This window comes from Bombina bombina, chromosome 6 (assembly GCF_027579735.1).
Source record: "Bombina bombina isolate aBomBom1 chromosome 6, aBomBom1.pri, whole genome shotgun sequence".
In the NCBI taxonomy this organism is placed as follows: domain Eukaryota; kingdom Metazoa; phylum Chordata; class Amphibia; order Anura; family Bombinatoridae; genus Bombina; species Bombina bombina.
Genome location: NC_069504.1, coordinates 466,115,000 through 466,135,038, shown reverse-complemented (window position 1 = coordinate 466,135,038; position 20,039 = coordinate 466,115,000). Strand labels below are relative to the sequence as shown.

Here is a 20,039-nt window from a genome sequence, read left to right as displayed (position 1 = left end):
TCCCCCCTGATGGTTGATATAGGCTACAGTCGTGATATTGTCCGACTGAAATCTGATGAACCTGGTCGCAGCTAGTTGAGGCCAAGCCTGAAGAGCATTGAATATCGCTCTTAGCTCCAGAATGTTTATCGGAAGGAGGGCTTCCTCCTGAGTCCACGAACCCTGAGCCTTCAGGGAGATCCAGACTGCGCCCCAGCCTAGAAGGCTGGCATCTGTCGTCACTATAGTCCACTCTGGCCTGCAGAAACTCATTCCCCTGGACAGATGGATCCGAGATAACCACCAGAGAAGAGAATCCCTGGTCTCTTGATCCAGATCTATCAAGGGAGACAGATCTGTGTAGTCCCCATTCCACTGATGGAGCATGCAAAGTTGCAATGGTCTGAGATGTAGACGGGCAAACAGAACTATGTCCATTGCCGCTACCATAAGACCGATTACGTCCATACACTGAGCCACTGACGGCCGAGAAATGGAATGAAGAGCACTGCAGGAGGTCAGAAGCTTTGATATCCTGATTTCCGTAAGAAAACTTTTAATTTCTACTGAATCTATCAGAGTCCCTAGGAAGGAAACTCTTGTGAGAGGGGAAAGCAAACTTTTTTCTAAGTTCACCTTCCACCCGTGAGACCTCAGAAAGGCCAGAACAATGTCCGTATGGGACTTGGCGACTTGAAGAGTCGACGCCTGGATTAAGATGTCGTCTAAATAAGGCACCACTGCTATGCCTTGCGGCCTTAGAACCGCCAAAAGGGACCCTAGAACCTTCGTAAAGATTCTCTGCGCCGTGGCTAACCCGAAGGGAAGAGCCACAAACTGGTAATGCCTGTCTAGGAAGGCAAACCTGAGGAACTGGTGATGATTTCTGTGAATCGGGATGTGCAGATAAGCATCCTTTAAGTCCACGGTAGTCATATATTGACCTTCCTGGATCATAGGAAGAATGGTACGGATTGTCTTCATCTTGAAGGATGGGACCCTGAGGAATTTGTTTAGGAGCTTGAGATCCAAGAGTGGTCTGAAAGTTCCCTCTTTTTTGGGAACTATAAACAGGTTTGAATAGAAACCCTGCACCTGTTCCTCTCTTGGAACTGGGTGGATCACTCCCATAACGAGTAGGTCTTAAACACAATTTAAGAATGCCTCTCTCTTTATCTGGTTTGCAGATAATTGTGAGAGGAGAAATCTCCCTTTTGGGGAGAAACCTTTGAATTCTAGGAGACAATCTCTACTGCCCAGGGATCCTGAACGTCTCTTGCCCAAGCCTGGGCGAAGAGAGAAAGTCTGCCCCCGACTAGATCCGGTCCCGGATCGGGGGCTACCCCTTCATGCTGTCTTAGAGGCAGCAGCAGGTTTTTTGGTCTGCTTTCCCTTGTTCCAAGCCTGGTTAGGTCTCCAGACTGGTTTGGACTGGGCGAAATTTCCCTCTTGTTTTGCATTAGAGGAAGATGAAGCTGCGCCACTCTTGAAGTTCCGAAAGGAACGAAAATTATTCTGTTTGGTCCTTAATTTATTGGACCTATCCTGAGGAAGGGTGTGACCTTTTCCTCCGGTAATATCAGAAATGATCTCCTTCAGGCCAGGTCCGAATAGGGTCTGTCCCTTGACAGACAATCTAAGAAGCTTAGATTTTTAAGTAACGTCTGCTTACCAGGACCAAAGCCATAGCGCCCTATGCGCCAGAATGGCAAAACCTGAATTCTTAGCCGCTAACTTCGTTAAATGAAAAACGGCGCCAGAAATAAAGGAATTAGCTCATTTAAGAGCTTTAATCCTGTCTAAAATATCATCTAACGGGGTCTCCACCTGTAGAGCCTCCTCCAGAGACTTGAACCAAAAGGCCGCTGCAGCAGTAACTGGGGCAATGCATGCAAGAGGCTGGAGAAGAAAACCTTGATGTATAAAAAATTTCTTAAGGAGACCCTCCAATTTTTTATCCATAGGATCTTTGAAAGCACAACTGTCCTCGACGGGGATAGTTGTACGCTTAGCTAGGGTAGAAATAGCTCCCTCCACCTTAGGGACCGTCTGCTACGAGTCCCGTATGGCGACATCTATGGGAAACATCTTTCTAAAGGCAGGAGGAGGAGAGAAAGGCACACCTGGTCTATCCCATTCCTTAGTAATAATTTCCGAAAACCTCTTAGGGACTGGAAAAACATCAGTGTAAACAGGCACTGCAAAGTATTTGTCCATTTTACACAACTTCTCTGGAACTACAAGGGGTCACAGTCATCCAGAGTCGCTAAAACCTCCCTGAGCAATAAGCAGAGGTGTTCGAGCTTAAATTTAAACGCTGTCATTTCAGAATCGGATTGAAGTAAAGACTTCCCTGAATCTGAAATGTCACCCTCAGATAGAAACTCCCTTACACTGGTTTCGGAGCATTGTGAGGGTAAATCGGACACAGCTAATAAAGCGCCAGAAAGCTCTGTATTTGGTCTAGCCCCAGAGCTGTCTCGCTTTCCTTGTAAACCTGGCAGTTTGGACAATACCTCTGTGAGGGTAGAATTCATAACTGCCGCCATGTTCTGTAAGGTAAAAGAATTAGACGCGCTAGATTTACTTGGCGTCACTTGAGCGGGAGTTATAGGTTCTGACACATGGGGAGAGCTAGATAGCATAACCTCCCCTTCTTTAGTCTGAGAATCCTCTGGTGATAAATCTTTAAAAGCCATAATATGGTCTTTATAGTTTATAGATAATTCAGTACATTTGGTACACATTCTAAGAGGAGATTCCACAATGGCTTCTAAAGATATTGAACAAGGAGTTTCCTCTATGTCAGACATGTTTAACAGACTAGAAATGACACCAGCAAGCTTGGAAAACACTTTAATAAATGTGAAACAGCAATTAAACAAAAACGGTATTGTGCCTTTAAGAGACAAAAACTAGCACTTAAACTGCAAAACAGTGTTAAAATGTAGTAAAGTCTTCCAAATTTTTACAGTGTGTGTAAGGGACTAAAGCAACATCGCACCCACTTGCAAATGGATGATTAACCCCTTAGCCCCCAAACCGGATTTAAAAAACGTCAACCACCGGTAAAAGACAGTCAAGCACCTTGCCACAGCTCTGCTGTGGCTCCTACCTGCCCTCAAATATGATCAGGGAAGAAATAAGCCCTCAATAGTGGTCCTCAGATGCAAGAGGACTCCTCTAGGGAAGCTGGATGTCTCAGTCTGAAGGAAACTGCGCATCTAAGGCACGAAAATAGGCCCCTCCCACCATGTACTCGATGTCAGAGGGGCCTTAAGGAAATACTCCTAGGAGTATCTGGCTAGCCATGTGGAAAAACTAGGCCCCAATAAACGATTTATCACCCTCAGAAAAAAATGTTTTGCCCATAAACACCACACTAAGTAATATGAGAAATAAAATGATTATTACTCTGTTTAGCAAGCATGATCCCAGTCGTTGCAAAATCACTGCATCTAGCTTACCTCAAATATAAAAGGCTCTGTCAGCATTTTCTAGAACTTATCTATCTAGAAAAAAACTACACTAAGTCACCACATATCTCTTTATACTTCCTATCTTGTAGAGAGTTGCAAAGAGAATGACTGGAGGTGGGAGATAGGGGAGGAGCTATATAGACAGCTCTGCTGTGGGTGTCCTCTTTGCAACTTCCTGTTGGGAAAGAGAATATCCCACAACTAATGGATGAACCCGTGGACTGGATACACCTTACAAGAGAAAACTGCACCTTTATACTCCCAATGGCTGGGGAACTCACCACCTCCTAGACCCAGACAATACAGAGAAAAAGCGTCTTCTCCGACAGCCAGCTCGGTCAGGAAAGAGGAAATGAAAGCAAAACCACTCCCGGTCACATGGAGCTCAAGTCAGGTCTGCTCCTGCTATGAGAAAAAGCGCGCCAAGCTACAAGCTGCGCAGCTTTCAAAGTGAAAGTAAAAACTTTTGAGTTCCAGCCACATAACGAACAGTCTATGAGCCCAATAAACCTCACACATAAACCAGCATAAAATCAAAGCATCACATTAGATTATTCCCCACTGTTCAATAATCCCCCTCAGGAGATATTAACCCATGATTCTATTAAGATAAAAGGAGCCACACAGTGACCCTGTCTTCTAGCTTTTTCAACATATGTAAAAATTGAAACTATCTTACTAGAATCCATGCTGCGAAACAGAAACACAGCCTCTCAAGTGTGACAGTCTTTGTAGCATTGCTCCTGACATGGACTTGAGTGAGATAACAAGCAGGTAGTGAAACTTGTCAACACTGATTGCTTAGGAGCTGTTAGCAGGCAGTCTGGATGGGTTCGCAGAAAGACTCTCCCTGCATCTCCAGACTCTAACTTTCGTCAATGCTCTCACTAAGAGGCTGACAAGACTACTTAAAACTCCAGTTCCATATCGAAGGGCAGATACCCTTCCTAAGGTACTACTCCAAATCTTCTGACACTTTTCTGCCATCCTCCTGTGACGAAAGGCAAAGAATGACTGGGGATGGGGGAAGTGGGAGAGGTATTTAAGCCTTTGGCTGGGGTGTCTTTGCCTCCTCCTGGTGGCCAGGTTCAGTATTTCCCAACAGCAAGGAATGATGCAGTAAAATCTCCTTAAGAGTAATATTAATATTAAGAAGGAAATGATATGCTCTATCTGAATCATGCAAGAATTTTTTTTTTGTTAGGTTTCATGTCTCTTTTACATTTCATAACCATCATGTTTTCTGAACAATGTTACCTTAAAGGGCCATGGTACTGTATATGAAAGAAGAGCAGTTAAACATGTTAAAATATATTTATTTGTGTAATATAATCCCTAGAAGTTTCCAACTAGTAGACAAAGCTACCCTATCAACCTCTCTGAGGGAAATACATACTCAAATAATTAATAGATCATATATAACTCCTGCAGTGAAAGCAAAATGGGATAAATGTTCTGATAATAAATGCTGTAAATGTAGCTTACCAGTACCTGACTTGCATCATTATTTATGGAATTTTCCCAAAATTAAAAATTTTTGGAACATGACTAATCATTGGATAAAATAATTAATGAGGACATAAAATTACGGGATGAGCATATTTTGTTTCTCCATGGAGATATTATACCGCAAGTAAATAATAAGTTTGTTAATACAGTAATTTTTATAGGAGAATCTTTAATTTTAAAACACTGGAAGTCGAAGATGAGCCCTAGTATGGCGGAGTGTATTAATAGAACTTATGCACAATTAATAGTGGAGCAATTTGATACCTCCATAAACTCTGAAAATCAAATCACATTTTTTTTTTTTTGGTATATGTAAAAGATTTATACAATCATATCCAAGAGAAACACAAATTTTATACATTTTTCCATTTAGGGGGTCCAAGTTTTTTGTTAAACGCAATAGAAAGAAATGAATATCCCAATGTTACGATCCCCCAACACACATAAGGTATTAGGTTTATTTGTTTTGGTTATTTGCTAAAATTGTAAAGATGTATGTTGTTAGGATTGATCATGCTTGTTTCATACAGGTTATGTTCTGCCATTTGAGTTAAAATACCAACGTGGTATACCCAAATGTATTTGTGGGAGATTTTGGTTATATTATGTAATTAATATGGAAATGATTATGTTTTAAATCGTCCTGCGTGACTTAAATGCATTGTATGCCGTTTGGGATTATACCATGCTGGTTTTTAAAATAAATTTAAAAAAAATTTATTTGCATCGAAAAGGTTAGATAAAAGCCATTTACATGCAAAGTGAAACTAACACAAAGTACATGATTGTGTACTGAGCCTTAGGACTCTAATGCTCGGTGATAGGGACAATTTCAACAAAAAAACAAAAAAAAGGTTTATCCAGCACAGGAACTGGCAGAATGATTTCCAAAGCTGAAAGATACTTCTAAACAAAATGCTCTTTACTTTTTGGTCGGAATCTGCATTTGGATCCTTCTTTAGATCTGAATGCGGAAGAAGGTGGCCTCTTGTTGGATTTGGCTCCTTTCTGAGTCAGATTTATTCTTGTGAAAGTTCAACACACTAAGAACTGGATTTGCACGGATCTTAAGTGTGTTACACTCTCACAAGAATAAATCCGGCTCCGAAAAGAATGAAGGATCCGAATGCACATCCCTGCTTTTAGGCCAAGTCACGATTTAAACTGAACGCTAGCTTAAAGGGACACTAAACCCAATTTTTTTCTTTCATGATTCAGAAAGAGCATGCAATTTTAAGAAACTTTCTAATATACTCCTACTACCAATTTTTCATTGTTCTCTTGCTATCTTTATATAAAAAGCAGGAACGTGATGCATAGGAGCCGGCCCGTTTTTGGTTGAGAACCTGGGTTATGCTTGCTTAATGGTGGGTAAATGTAATTCTTCAAAAAGCAAGCGCTATCCATGGTACTGAACCTAAAATGGGCTGGCTGCTAAGATTTACATTCCTGCTTTTAAACTAAAGATAGCAAGAGAACGAAGAAAAATTGATAATAGGAGTAAATTAGAAAGTTACTTAAAATGTCAAGCTCTATCTGAATCACGAAAGAAAAAAAATTTGGGTTCAGTGTCCCTATAACATAGTTTTGAAACACACAGCATGTACGTAAACAGCTGGTGTCGTAGAGATAAATTATATATCCTTGAATAAGGTGAAAGTAATACACATTTTCTGCAGGTGTCCTACATAGAATGTTACATTTTGATTGGTTGGTAAGAAGATTCACAAAAATTAAACTTGTATTTGTACAGAGAAATATGAGTTCTAAATATTTTATCATCTATTATGACGAACAACAATCCATAAAACTATAAATGATGAAATTTAATTATTCAATTTACCTTGTGGATGCCACTACACTACTTGATTCCAACATTTCCTCTGACATCTCCAAACGCACAATGTCAGGATCTTCCTCATGGGTTTCTTCACGACACTCTTCAGCAGATTCTTCTAGCTGCACATCATCTAAATCATTTAGCTAAAACACATTTTTAGAACAATGTTGTAGTAACATACTCTTTAAGAATAAATAAACTGATAAGTTTAAACATAAATTACAGTACTTTAAACAATACATTTTTCTACCTTAAAATCTAAAACAAAATATTTTTATTTATAAGCATGCTAACAATTTTTAGCCCTCTTTTGGGTCTATGCTTTTCACAGTGCAATACTGCTTTAAACACCACTGAAAGTTGCAAAATTCCACTGCTGTTATAGTGTCTGAAAGGATATTAATAGAAAACAAACGCACATGGGGTTCTCCATGTCTTTAAAAGCCAGAAATACTACCCTCAGCTCTAAAACACTGAAATGGATTGAACAAGAACCCCTCCACTTAGCAAATAGTTAAAACCAGACCTGGCCTTGATAGCAATACATGGAGTAGCTAAACCATTTTAATCATAAAACTGTGACTCAAACCTGTCACAGGGATAGGAGGATAACACAAACAATTGAAAAAGGAAATATAAAATAACTTGAGGACAGAGCCCCTCAGAATTAGAGCAAATATTAAATACGAAAAAAGGTCCCTGTATACAAATTTTATTAACTGTGACTCCACTTTTGAAATATCTTGAAATGCAGCTGTAATTTGTTTTACGTAGGACGTACGACAAGCCCTCTACGTAAAAGAATATATGAACACCTTTACAATATTGAAACTGTTTCTTTTAAACATTCTGTCTCTCTCCATTTTAAACAGGTACACCGGAGTAATAAACAAGACCTTATGTTTTTTGGAATTTACCATATTCCCATTGACAGACGTAGAGGAGAATTTTGAACCAACGCAAAACTTACTGGGTATTTAAACTGAATACATTACAAACAATAGGCTTGAATGAAAACTATGATCTTGTATCTTTTTTGTAAAGGTTTTCAAAGTGGTTTCTATTAAGTTCACAATATACTTATAAAAATATATAAAAAACTTTGCAAATATAGATAATATTTGGTTAAACACATATGCAAATAGATGTCTATCTGGACTTTCCTTTTCCCTTTTCTCACCCATAGGGGTCATCTAGTAGTCCAAGCCGGCTGGACTATCAGATCACCCCTCATCAAACTATCCCCCCCCCCATCTCCCCTCCCATCCCCAGTTACATTGCCATGTATGTTTATTACCTTTCTATTAAGGGTTAATTGCAATGTTATGAACCATTTGTGTTACTGACACAATGTTAATAGACTAATGTTCGGATCAATCGATATAATGTAATGACTTTTTTATGTTTTTATATTTTTATTTATTATTTTTTATATTTCAGTTGAGTTACTGTTCGCTAATAATTCAATTTCTAAGATGGTATCAGGATTACAAATTTTTCTATAACCACTGTTGTCATTTTCAGAATTGCTTAATAGTCAAGTGAATAGCAATAAGTACATTGAGATTTTATTACAACTGCCTTAGAGTGCACATACATTTATTTTATATCAGTTATTTATTAACAGTTATCTATTCATATAATGCCCGTTTTTCAGATGTTATATAACGTTTTGATGACAGATTTATTTTCTATTTTCTAACAATCTGGCAGTCAAAATATTTGTAGTTAGTATATCGATCTAGCTAAATTAGGAATGCATTTTTACTTTCAAGTTTCTAGTCAGCTTAAAGTTTAACGATATATATATATATATATATATATATATATATATATATATATATATATATATATATATATATATATACAGTATAGAGATCTTAGTATTATCACCTGGGATAAGCATATGTATATGTTGATGAATAGTGAATTGTTCATATTTTGCCCATTTTAAAGATGGCTACTTTGGAGCATTTTTGTCAGTTAGAAATATCTGGAGACAATCAATTGGTTAAGCAAAACAGGAAATGGGTTGTCATTTGGGTATTTAGCAGCTAGTCACACCCTACTCACTCTACACCTGATGAAGGGGCGTGACCAAGAAACGCGTAGTAAGTATATTGTTTGAGTTGTCTGGCCAGACCAGTAGGTTGCGACTTGCTGTTAAATTGTACTCAATTTATTATTTTTATTTGTGTATGTATGTTCTTATTGATATCATTGTGAACAATTTCTATTATACTTTATTGTTTGTAGGCATCAATGTATTAAGATACAATTATTTTGCAACACATCCAAAATGTACAAGCAATTACGATCTAGCTCAATTAAAGCTGGGATTGTCCACTCTGTATAGAGGTTGCAACAATGTTTGCATATGTTGTATATATTTGAGAATTTAAAATTGTGTTTTTTCACTTGAAATAAAACAAAATTTATGCAAAATGTATGCAAAGAGAATGACTGGGGGGTGGAGTTAAGGGGGAAGCTATATAGACAGCTCTGCTGTGGGTGCTCGCTTTGCCACTTCCGGTTGGGAAGGATAATATCCCACAAGTAAGGATGAAACCGTGGATTCGGTACATCTTGCAAAAGAAATACCAATATTTTTACCAAATATTGGTTTGCATATTTTTTTAGTGCTGTTACTATTTGTAATTCATTTTTTTCCTTTTCTATAACAGCTGCTTATACACATTTCTACACATTTATCATATATTTTTCATATATTATTAGTTGTGCTCTCCACTTCTTTCACATCATTATTATTTATTTGTAGAGTGCCAGCAGATTCTACCGTGCTATGCTAGAAAGAAGTAAGCTTCTCTCTATCTACAATTTCAGTCTGCTACTGATTATTCTGGCATACACATGTAGCATACATAGGGATGAAAGGATAAAATGACTAGTTGATAAAGTCTACATAAGAATATAATCCTGTAGTCTGTGGGAAATTACTTCAGTTTAAAAAAAACATAATTTATGTAAGAACAGGAGTGGCAAAGTTTCCCAAACCTCAAAATGCCTATAAATATACCCCTCACCACACCCACAAATCAGTTTAACGAATAGCCAAGAAGTGGGGTGATAAGAAAAAAGTGCGAAAGCATAAAAAATAAGGAATTGGAATAATTGTGCTTTATACAAAAAAATCATAACCACCACAAAAAAGGGTGGGCCTCATGGACTCTTGCTAATATGAAAGAAATTAATTTATCAGGTAAGTTCTTACATAAATTATGTTTTCTTTCATGTAATTAGCAAGAGTCCATGAGCTAGTGACGTATGGGATAATGACTACCCAAGATGTGGATCTTTCCACGCAAGAGTCACTAGAGAGGGAGGGATAAAATAAAGACAGCCAATTCCTGCTGAAAATAATCCACACCCAAAATAAAGTTTAAATGAAAACATAAGCAGAAGATTCAAACTGAAACAACTGCTATGTACTTTTCTACCAAAAACTGCTTCAGAAGAAGAAAACACATCAAAATGGTAGAATTTAGGAAAAGTATGCAAAGAAGACCAAGTTGCTGCTTTGCAAATTTGATCAACCGAAGCTTCATTCCTAAACGCCCAGGAAGTAGAAACTGACCTAGTAGAATGAGTTGTAATCCTCTGAGGCGGAGTTTTACCCGACTCAACCTAGGCATGATGAATTAAAGATTTCAACCAAGATGCCAAAGAAATGGCAGAAGCTTTCTGGCCTTTTCTAGAACCGGAAAAGATGACAAATAGACTAGAAGTCTTTCGGAAAGTCTTAGTAGCTCCAACATAATATTTCAAAGCTCTTGCTTCATCAAAAGAATGCAATGATTTCTCCTTAGAATTCTTAGGAATAGGGCATAATGAAGGAACTACAATTTCTCTACTAATGTTGTTGGAATTCACAACCTTAGGTAAAAATTCAAAAGAAGTTTGCAACACTGCCTTATCCTGATGAAAAAAATCAGAAAAGGAGACTCACAAGAAAGAGCAGAACATTCAGAGACTCTTCTGGCAGAAGAGATGGCCAAAAGGAACAAAACTTTCCAAGAAAGAAATTTAATGTCCAATGAATGCATAGGTTCAAACGGAGTAGCTTGAAGAGCAGCCCCCTTAACCAAATTCAAACTCCAAGGAGGAGAAATTGACTTAATGACAGGTTTAATACGAACCAAGGCTTGTATAAAACAATGAATATCAGGAAGATTAGCAATCTTTCTGTGAAAAAGAACAGAAAGAGCAGAGATTTGACCTTTCAAGGAACTTGCGGACAAACCTTTATCTAAACCATCCTGAAGAAACTGTAAAATTCTCGGAATTCTAAAAGAATGCCAGGAAAAATGATGAGAAAGACACCAAGAAATATAAGTCTTCCAGACTCTATAATATATCTCTCTAGATACAGAATTACGAGCCTGTAACATAGTATTAATCACAGAGTCAGAGAAACCTCTTTGACCAAGAATCAAGCGTTCAATCTCCATACCTTTAAATTTAAGGATTTGAGATCCTGATGGAAAAAAGGACCTTGCGACAGAAGGTCTGGTCTTAACGGAAGAGTCCACGGTTGGCAAGAGGCCATCCGGACAAGATCCGCATACCAAAACCTGTGAGGCCATGCTGGAGCTACCAGCAGAACAAACTAGCATTCCTTCAGAATCTTGGAGATTAATCTTGGAAGAAGAACTAGAGGCGGAAAGATATAGGCAGGATGATACTTCCAAGGAAGTGATAATGCATCCACTGCCTCCGCCTGAGGATCCCGGGATCTGGACAGATACCTGGGAAGTTTCTTGTTTAGATGAGAAGCCATCAGATCTATTTCTGGAAGTTCCCACATTTGAACAATCTGAAGAAATACCTCTGGGTGAAGAGACCATTCGCCCGGATGCAACGTTTGACGACTGAGATAATCCGCTTCCCAATTGTCTATTCCTGGAATATGAACCGCAGAGATTAGACAGGAGCTGGATTCCGCCCAAACCAGAATTCGAGATACTTCTTTCATAGCCAGAGGACTGTGAGTCCCTCCTTGATGATTGATGTATGCCACAGTTGTGACATTATCTGTCTGAAAACAAATGAACGATTCTCTCTTCAGAAGAGGCCAAGACTGAAGAGCTCTGAAAATTGCACGGAGTTCCAAAATATTGATCGGTAATCTCACCTCCTGAGATTCCCAAACCCCTTGTGCTGTCAGAGACCCCCACACAGCTCCCCAACCTGTAAGACTTGCATCTGTTGAAATTACAGTCCAGGTCGGAAGAACAAAAGAAGCCCCCTGAACTAAACGATGGTGATCTGTCCACCACGTCAGAGAGTGTCGTACAATCGGTTTTAAAGATATTAATTGAGATATCTTTGTGTAATCCCTGCACCACTGGTTCAGCATACAGAGCTGAAGAGGCCGCATGTGAAAACGAGCAAAGGGGATCGCGTCCGATGCCGCAGTCATAAGACCTAGAATTTCCATGCATAAGGCTACCGAAGGAAAAGATTGTGACTGAAGGTTTCGACAAGCTGATATCAACTTTAGATGTCTCATGTCTATCAAAGATAGAGTCATGGATACTGAATCTATCTGAAAACCTAAAAAGGTTACCTAAGTCTGAGGAATCAATGAACTTTTTGGTAAATTGATCCTACAACCATGATGTTGAAGAAACAACACAAGTCGATTTGAATGAGATTCTGCTAAATATGAAGACTGAGCAAGTACCAAGATATCGTCCAAATAAGGAATACCACAATACCCTGTTCTCTGATTACAGACAGAAGGGCACCGAGAACCTTCGTAAAAAATTATTGGAGCTGTAGCTAGGCCAAACGGCAGAGCCACAAACTGGTAATGCTTATTTAGGAAAGAGAATCTCAGAAACTGATAGTGATCTGGATGAATCGGAATATGCAGATATGCATCCTGTAAAACTATATAATGCCCTTGTTGAACAAAAGGCAGGATAGTCCTTACAGTTACCATTTTGAATGTTGGTATCCTTACATAACGATTCAATATTTTCAGATCCAGAACTGGTCTGAAGGAATTTTCCTTCTTTGGTACAATGAAGAGATTTGAATAAAAACCCCAGTCCCTGTTCCAGAACTGGAACAGGCAAAATTACTCCAGTCAACTCTAGATCTGAAACACATTTCAGAAATGCTTGAGCCTTCGCTGGGTTTACTGGGACACGGGAAAGAAAAAATCTCTTTGCAGGAGGCCTTATCTTGAAGCCAATTCTGTACCCTTCTGAAACAATGTTCTGAATCCAAAGATTGTGAACGGAATTGATCCAAATTTCTTAGAAAAAACGTAATCTGCCCCCTACCAGCTGAGCTGGAAAGGGCCGCACCTTCATGTGGACTTAGGAGCTGGCTTTGATTTTCTAAAAGGCTTGGATTTATTCCATACTGGAGATGGTTTCCAAACTGATACCGCTCCTAAGGATGAAGGATCAGGTTTTTGTTCCTTGTTGTGACAAAAGGAATGAAAACGATCATTACCCTGGAAAGAAAGGGAAAGCAGAGTAGACTTAGAAGACATAACAGCATTCCAAGTCTTAAGCCATAAAGCTCTTCTAGCTAAAATAGCTAGAGACATATACCTGACATCAACTCTAATGATATCAAAGATGGCATTACAAATAAAATTATTAGCATGTTGAAGAATAAAAATGCTATGAGAATTATGATCTGTTACTTGTTGCGCTAAAGCTTCTAACCAAAAGATGAAGCTGCAGCAACATCCGCTAAAGATATAGCAGGTCTAAGAAGATTACCTGAACACAAGTAAGCTTTTCTTAGAAAGGATTACATTTTCCTATCTAAAGGATCCTTAAGGAAGTACCATCTGCCGTAGGAATAGTACGCTTAACAAGAGTAGAGACAGCCCCAACAACTTTAGGGATTTTGTCCCAAAACTCGAATCTGTCAGATGGAACAGGATATAATTGCTTAAAACGTTTAGAAGGAGTAAATGAATTACCCAAATTATTCCATTCCCTGGAAATAACTTCAGAAATAGCACTAGGGACAGGAAAAAACTTCTGGAATAACTACAGGAGATTTAAAAACCTTATCTAAACGTTTAGATTTAGTATCAAGAGGACCAGAATCCTCAATCTCTAATGCAATTAGGACTTCTTTAAGTAAAGAACGAATAAATTTCATTTTAAATAAATATGAAGATTTATCAGCATCAAACTCTGAGACAGAATCCTCTGAACCAGAAGAACCATTATCAGAATCAGAATGATGATGTTCATTTAAAAATTCATCTGAAAAATGAGAAGTTTTAAAAGACTTTTTACATTTACTAGAAGGAGGAATAACAGACATAGCCTTCTTAATGGATTTAAAACAAAATCTCTAATGTTATCAGGAACACTCTGAGTATTAGATGTTGACAGAACAGCAACAGGTAATGTAACAGTACTAAAGGAAATATTATCTGCATAAACAGTTTGTCATGACAAAACAGTACAAACAACAGCTGGAGGAACAGATACCATAAGTTTACAGTAGATACACTTAGCTTTGGTAGCTCCAGCCCCAGGCAGGGATATTCCAGAAGTATCTTCTGACTCAGCTTCAACGTGGGACATCTTGCAATATGTAATAGAAAAAACAACATATAAAGCAAAATTGATCAAATTCCTTAAATGACAGTTTCAGGAATGGGAAAAAAATGCCAGAGAATAAGCTTCTAGCAACCAGAAGCAAAAAATCAATGAGACTTAAATAATGTGGAGACAAAAGTGACGCTCATATTTTTTCGCGCCAAAAAAGACGCCCACATTATTTGGCGCCACATCCGGAACGCTGAAACTTTTGGCGCAAAAGAACGTCAAAAATGACGCAACTTCCGGCGACACGTATGACGCCGGAAACAGAAAATAATTTTTGCGCCAAAAAAGTCCGCGCCAAGAATGACGCAATAAAAACAGAATTTATGCTTACCTGATAAATTACTTTCTCTAACGGTGTGTCCGGTCCACGGTGTCATCCATTACTTGTGGGATATTCTCCTCCCCCACAGGGAAAGGCAAGGAGAGCACACAGCAAGAGCTGTCCATATAGTCCCTCCCAGGCTCCGCCCCCCAGTCATTCGACCGACGGTTAGGAGAAAAAAAGGAGAAACTATAGTGTGCCGTGGTGACTGTAGTGTATAGAGAAAGAAATTCTTCAAACCTGATTAAAAAACCAGGGCGGGCCGTGGACCGGACACACCGTTGGAGAAAGTAATTTATCAGGTAAGCATAAATTCTGTTTTCTCCAACATAGGTGTGTCCGGTCCACGGTGTCATCCATTACTTGTGGGAACCAATACCAAAGCTTTAGGACACGGATGAAGGGAGGGAGCAAATCAGGTTACCTAAACAGAAGGCACCACGGCTTGCAAAACCTTTCTCCCAAAAATAGCCTCCGAAGAAGCAAAAGTATCAAATTTGTAGAATTTGGACAAAGTGTGCAGAGAAGACCAGGTCGCTGCCTTACATATCTGATGAACAGAAGCCTCGTTCTTGAAGGCCCATGTGGAAGCCACAGCCCTAGTAGAGTGAGCTGTGATTCGTTCAGGAGGCTGCCGTCCGGCAGTCTCGTAAGCCAATCGTATGATGCTTTTCAGCCAAAAGGAAAGAGAGGTAGCAGTAGCTTTTTTGACCTCTCCTCTTGCCAGAATAAACTACAAACAGAGAAGACGTTTGTCTGAAATCCTTTGTTGCTTCTAAATAGAACTTTAAAGCACGGACTACATCTAAATTGTGTAACAAGCGTTCCTTCTTTGAAACTGGAATCGGACACAAAGAAGGCACAACTATTTCCTGGTTAATATTCTTGTTGGAAACAACCTTTGGAAGGAAACCAGGTTTAGTACGCAAAACAACCTTATCTGAATGGAACACCAGATAGGGCGGATTACACTGCAGAGCAGATAATGCAGAAACTCTTCTAGCAGAAGAATAGCAACCAAAAACAGAACTTTCCAAGATAACAACTTGATATCTATGGAATGTAAGGGTTCAAACGGAACCCCTTGAAGAACTGAAAGAACCAAATTTAGACTCCAGGGAGGAGTCAAGGGTCTGTAAACAGGCTTGATCCTGACCAAAGCCTGACCAAAAGCTTGAACATCTGGCACAGCTGCCAGTCGTTTGTGTAACAAGACAGATAAAGCAGAAATCTGTCCTTTTAGAGAACTCGCTGATAATCCCTTATCCAAACCTTCTTGGAGAAAGGAAAGGATCCTAGGAATTTTAATCTTACTCCATGAGAATCCCTTGGATTCACACCAACAGATATATCTTTTCCATATTTTATGGTAATCTTTCTAGTCACAGGTTTTCTGGCTTGTACCAGAGTATCTATCACAGAATCCGAAAACCCACGCTTAGACAAAATCAAGCGTTCAATTTCCAAGCAGTCAGCTGGAGAGAAACTAGATTTGGATGTTCGAATGGACCTTGTACTAGAAGATCCTGTCTCAAAGGTAGCTTCCATGGTGGAGCCGATGACATATTCACCAGGTCTGCATACCAAGTCCTGCGTGGCCACGCAGGAGCTATCAAAATCACAGAGGCCTTCTCCTGTTTGATCCTGGCTACCAGCCTGGGAATGAGAAGGAACGGTGGAAACGCATAAGCTAGGTTGAAAGTCCAAGGCGCCACTAATGCATCCACTAGAGTCGCCTTGGGATCCCTGGATCTGGACCCGTAGTAAGGAACCTTGAAGTTCTGACGAGACGCCATCAGATCCATGTCTGGAATGTCCCATAATTGGGTCAACTGGGCAAACACCTCCGGGTGGATTTCCCACTCCCCCGGATGAAAGGTCTGGCGACTCAGATAATCCACCTCCCAGTTTTCCACTCCTGGGATGTGGATCGCAGACAGGTGGTAGGAGTGATCCTCCGCCCATTTGATGATCTTGGTCACCTCTCTCATCGCCAGGGAACTCCTTGTTCCCCCCTGATGGTTGAAGTAAGCAACAGTCGTCATGTTGTCTGATTGGAATCTTATGAATCTGGCCTTTGCTAGTTGAGGCCAAGCCCGGAGAGCATTGAATATCGCTCTCAGTTCCAGGATGTTTATCGGGAGAAGAGACTATTCCCGAGACCATAGACCCTGAGCTTTCATGGAATCCCAGACCGCGCCCCAGCCTAATAGACTGGCGTCGGTCGTGACAATGACCCACTCTGGTCTGCGGAAGCTCATTCCCTGGGACAGGTGATCCTGAGTCAGCCACCAACGGAGTGAGTCTCTGGTCTTCTGATCTACTTGAATCACTGGAGACAAGTCTGTATAGTCCCCATTCCACTGTTTGAGCATGCACAGTTGTAATGGTCTTAGATGAATTCGCGCAAAAGGATCTATGTCCATTGCTGCAACCATCAACCCTACTACTTCCATGCACTGAGCTATGGAAGGCCGTAGAACAGAGTGAAGAACTTGACAAGCGTTTAGAAGCTTTGACTCTCTGACATCTGTCAGGAAAATCTTCATTTCTAAAGAATCTATTATTGTTCCCAAGAAAGGGACTCTTGTTGACGGAGACGGGGAACATTTTTCTATGTTCACCTACCACCCATGAGATCTGAGAAAGGCTAGAACAATGTGTGAGCCTTTGTCTTTGAAAGAGACGACGCTTGAATTAGGATGTCGTCCAAGTAAGGTGCCACTGCAATGCCCCTGGGTCTTAGAACCGCTAGAAGGGACCCGAGCACCTTTGTGAAAATCCTTGGAGCAGTGGCTAGTCCGAATGGGAGAGCCACAATAGGTAATGTTTGTCCAGAAAGGCAAACCTTAGGAACTGATGATGATCTTTGTGGATAGGAATATGCAGATACGCATCCTCTAGATCCACGGTAGTCATAAATTGACCCTCCTGGATTGTAGGTAAAATCGTTCGAATAGTTTCCATTTTGAACGATGGCACTCTGAGAAATTTGTTTAGAATTTTTAAATCCAGAATTGGTCTGAAAGTTCCCTCTTTTTTTTTTTTTTTTTTTTGGGAACTACAAACAGATTTGAGTAAAACCCCTGACCTTGTTCCACAATTGGAACTGGGAGTATCACTCCCATCTTTAACAGGTCTTCTACACAATGTAAGAATGCCTGTCTCTTTACTTGGTTTGAAGATAAGTGAGACATGTGGAACCTTCCCCTTGGGGGTAGTTCCTTGAATTCTAGAAGATAACCCTGAGAGACTATTTCTAGTGCCCAGGGATCCTGAACATCTCTTGCCCAAGATTGGTGTGAGGGTATGACAGAAAAATTATCATCAGCGCCCTCCTGCTCTACAGTGTTTAAAACAGAGCAATCGCGCTTTCTCTGAAATGCTGGCATTTTGGATAAAATATTAGCTATGGAGTTATCCATTACTGCCGTCAATTACTGCATAGTAACAAGCATTGGCGCGCTAGAAGTACTAGGGGTCGCCTGCGCGGGCATAACTGGTATAGACACAGAAGGAGATGATGTAGAACTATGTCTACTTCCTTCATCTGAGGAATCATCCTGGGCAACTTTACAATTTGTGACAGTTCTGTCCTTACTTTGTTTGGACGCAATGGCACAATTATCACACTATATTTAAATGGGGAACCACATTGGCTACCATACATACAGAACATGATCTATCTGAAGGTACAGACATGTTAAACAGGCTTAAACTGGTTAATAAAGCACAAAAACCGTTTTAAAACAAAACCGTTACTGTCTCTTTAAATGTTAAACAGGGCACACTTTATTACTGAATATGTGAAAAACTATGAAGGAATTATCCAATCTTTACCAAATTTTCACCACAGTGTCTTAATACATTCAAAGTATTGCACCCCAATTTTCAAGCTGTTAACCCTTAAAATGTGGAAACCGGAGCCGTTTTTAATTTTAACCCCCTTACAGTCCCAGCCACAGCCTTTGCTGCAACTTCACCAATCCCAGGGGGGTATATGATACCAAATGAAGCCTTCTAGGAACGTTTTTAGTGGATTCCAGACCCTCACACATGCAGCTGCATGTATTGAACTCAAAATTAACTGCACAGTAATGGCGCGAAAATGAGGCTCTGCCTACTACAGAGAAAGGCCCTTCCTGACTGGGAAGGTGTCTTAACAAGTGCCTGGTGCTAAAAACGTTCCCCAATGTTATAAAAGTGTGAAATACAACTTCAAACTGCATATAATACTTAAATAAAGCAATCGATTTAGCCCCTAAAAGTGTCTACCAGTTTATAGCCCATAATAAGCCCCTTATTCTGTTTGAGACTAAGAAAAGGGCTTACCGGTCCCCATGAGGGGAAATGACAGCCTTCCAGCATTACACAGTCTTGTTAGAAATATGGCTAGTCATACCTTAAGCAGAAGAGCCTGCTAACTGTTTCCCCCAACTGAAGTTATCTCATCTCAACAGTCCTATGTGGAAACAGCAATCGATTTTAGTTACTGTCTGCTAAAAACAGAATTTATGTTTACCTGATAAATTACTTTCTCCAACGGTGTGTCCGGTCCACGGCGTCATCCTTACTTGTGGGATATTCTCTTCCCCAACAGGAAATGGCAAAGAGCCCAGCAAAGCTGGTCACATGATCCCTCCTAGGCTCCGCCTACCCCAGTCATTCGACCGACGTTAAGGAGGAATATTTGCATAGGAGAAACCATATGGTACCGTGGTGACTGTAGTTAAAGAAAATAAATTATCAGACCTGATTAAAAAAACCCGGGCGGGCCGTGGACCGGACACACCGTTGGAGAAAGTAATTTATCAGGTAAACATAAATTCTGTTTTCTCCAACATAGGTGTGTCCGGTCCACGGCGTCATCCTTACTTGTGGGAACCAATACCAAAGCTTTAGGACACGGATGAAGGGAGGGAGCAAATCAGGTCACCTAAATGGAAGGCACCACGGCTTGCAAAACCTTTCTCCCAAAAATAGCCTCAGAAGAAGCAAAAGTATCAAACTTGTAAAATTTGGTAAAAGTGTGCAGTGAAGACCAAGTCGCTGCCCTACATATCTGATCAACAGAAGCCTCGTTCTTGAAGGCCCATGTGGAAGCCACAGCCCTAGTGGAATGAGCTGTGATTCTTTCGGGAGGCTGCCGTCCGGCAGTCTCATAAGCCAATCTGATGATGCTTTTAATCCAAAAAGAGAGAGAGGTAGAAGTTGCTTTTTGACCTCTCCTTTTACCGGAATAAACAACAAACAAGGAAGATGTTTGTCTAAAATCCTTTGTAGCATCTAAATAGAATAGA

The 20,039-nt window shown here is 40.0% G+C and overlaps 1 protein-coding gene across 1 annotated transcript in view; it reads right to left on the bottom strand.

Moving 5' to 3' along the window:
* FAM13B (family with sequence similarity 13 member B) overlaps positions 1–20,039 on the bottom strand; it is a 794,661-nt gene that overhangs the window by 511,896 nt on the left and 262,726 nt on the right. Inside the window, exon 6 of the mRNA XM_053717251.1 lies at positions 6,811–6,950. Within this exon, the coding sequence (XP_053573226.1) occupies positions 6,811–6,950 (140 nt within the window). The remainder of the gene's footprint in view (positions 1–6,810; positions 6,951–20,039) is intronic.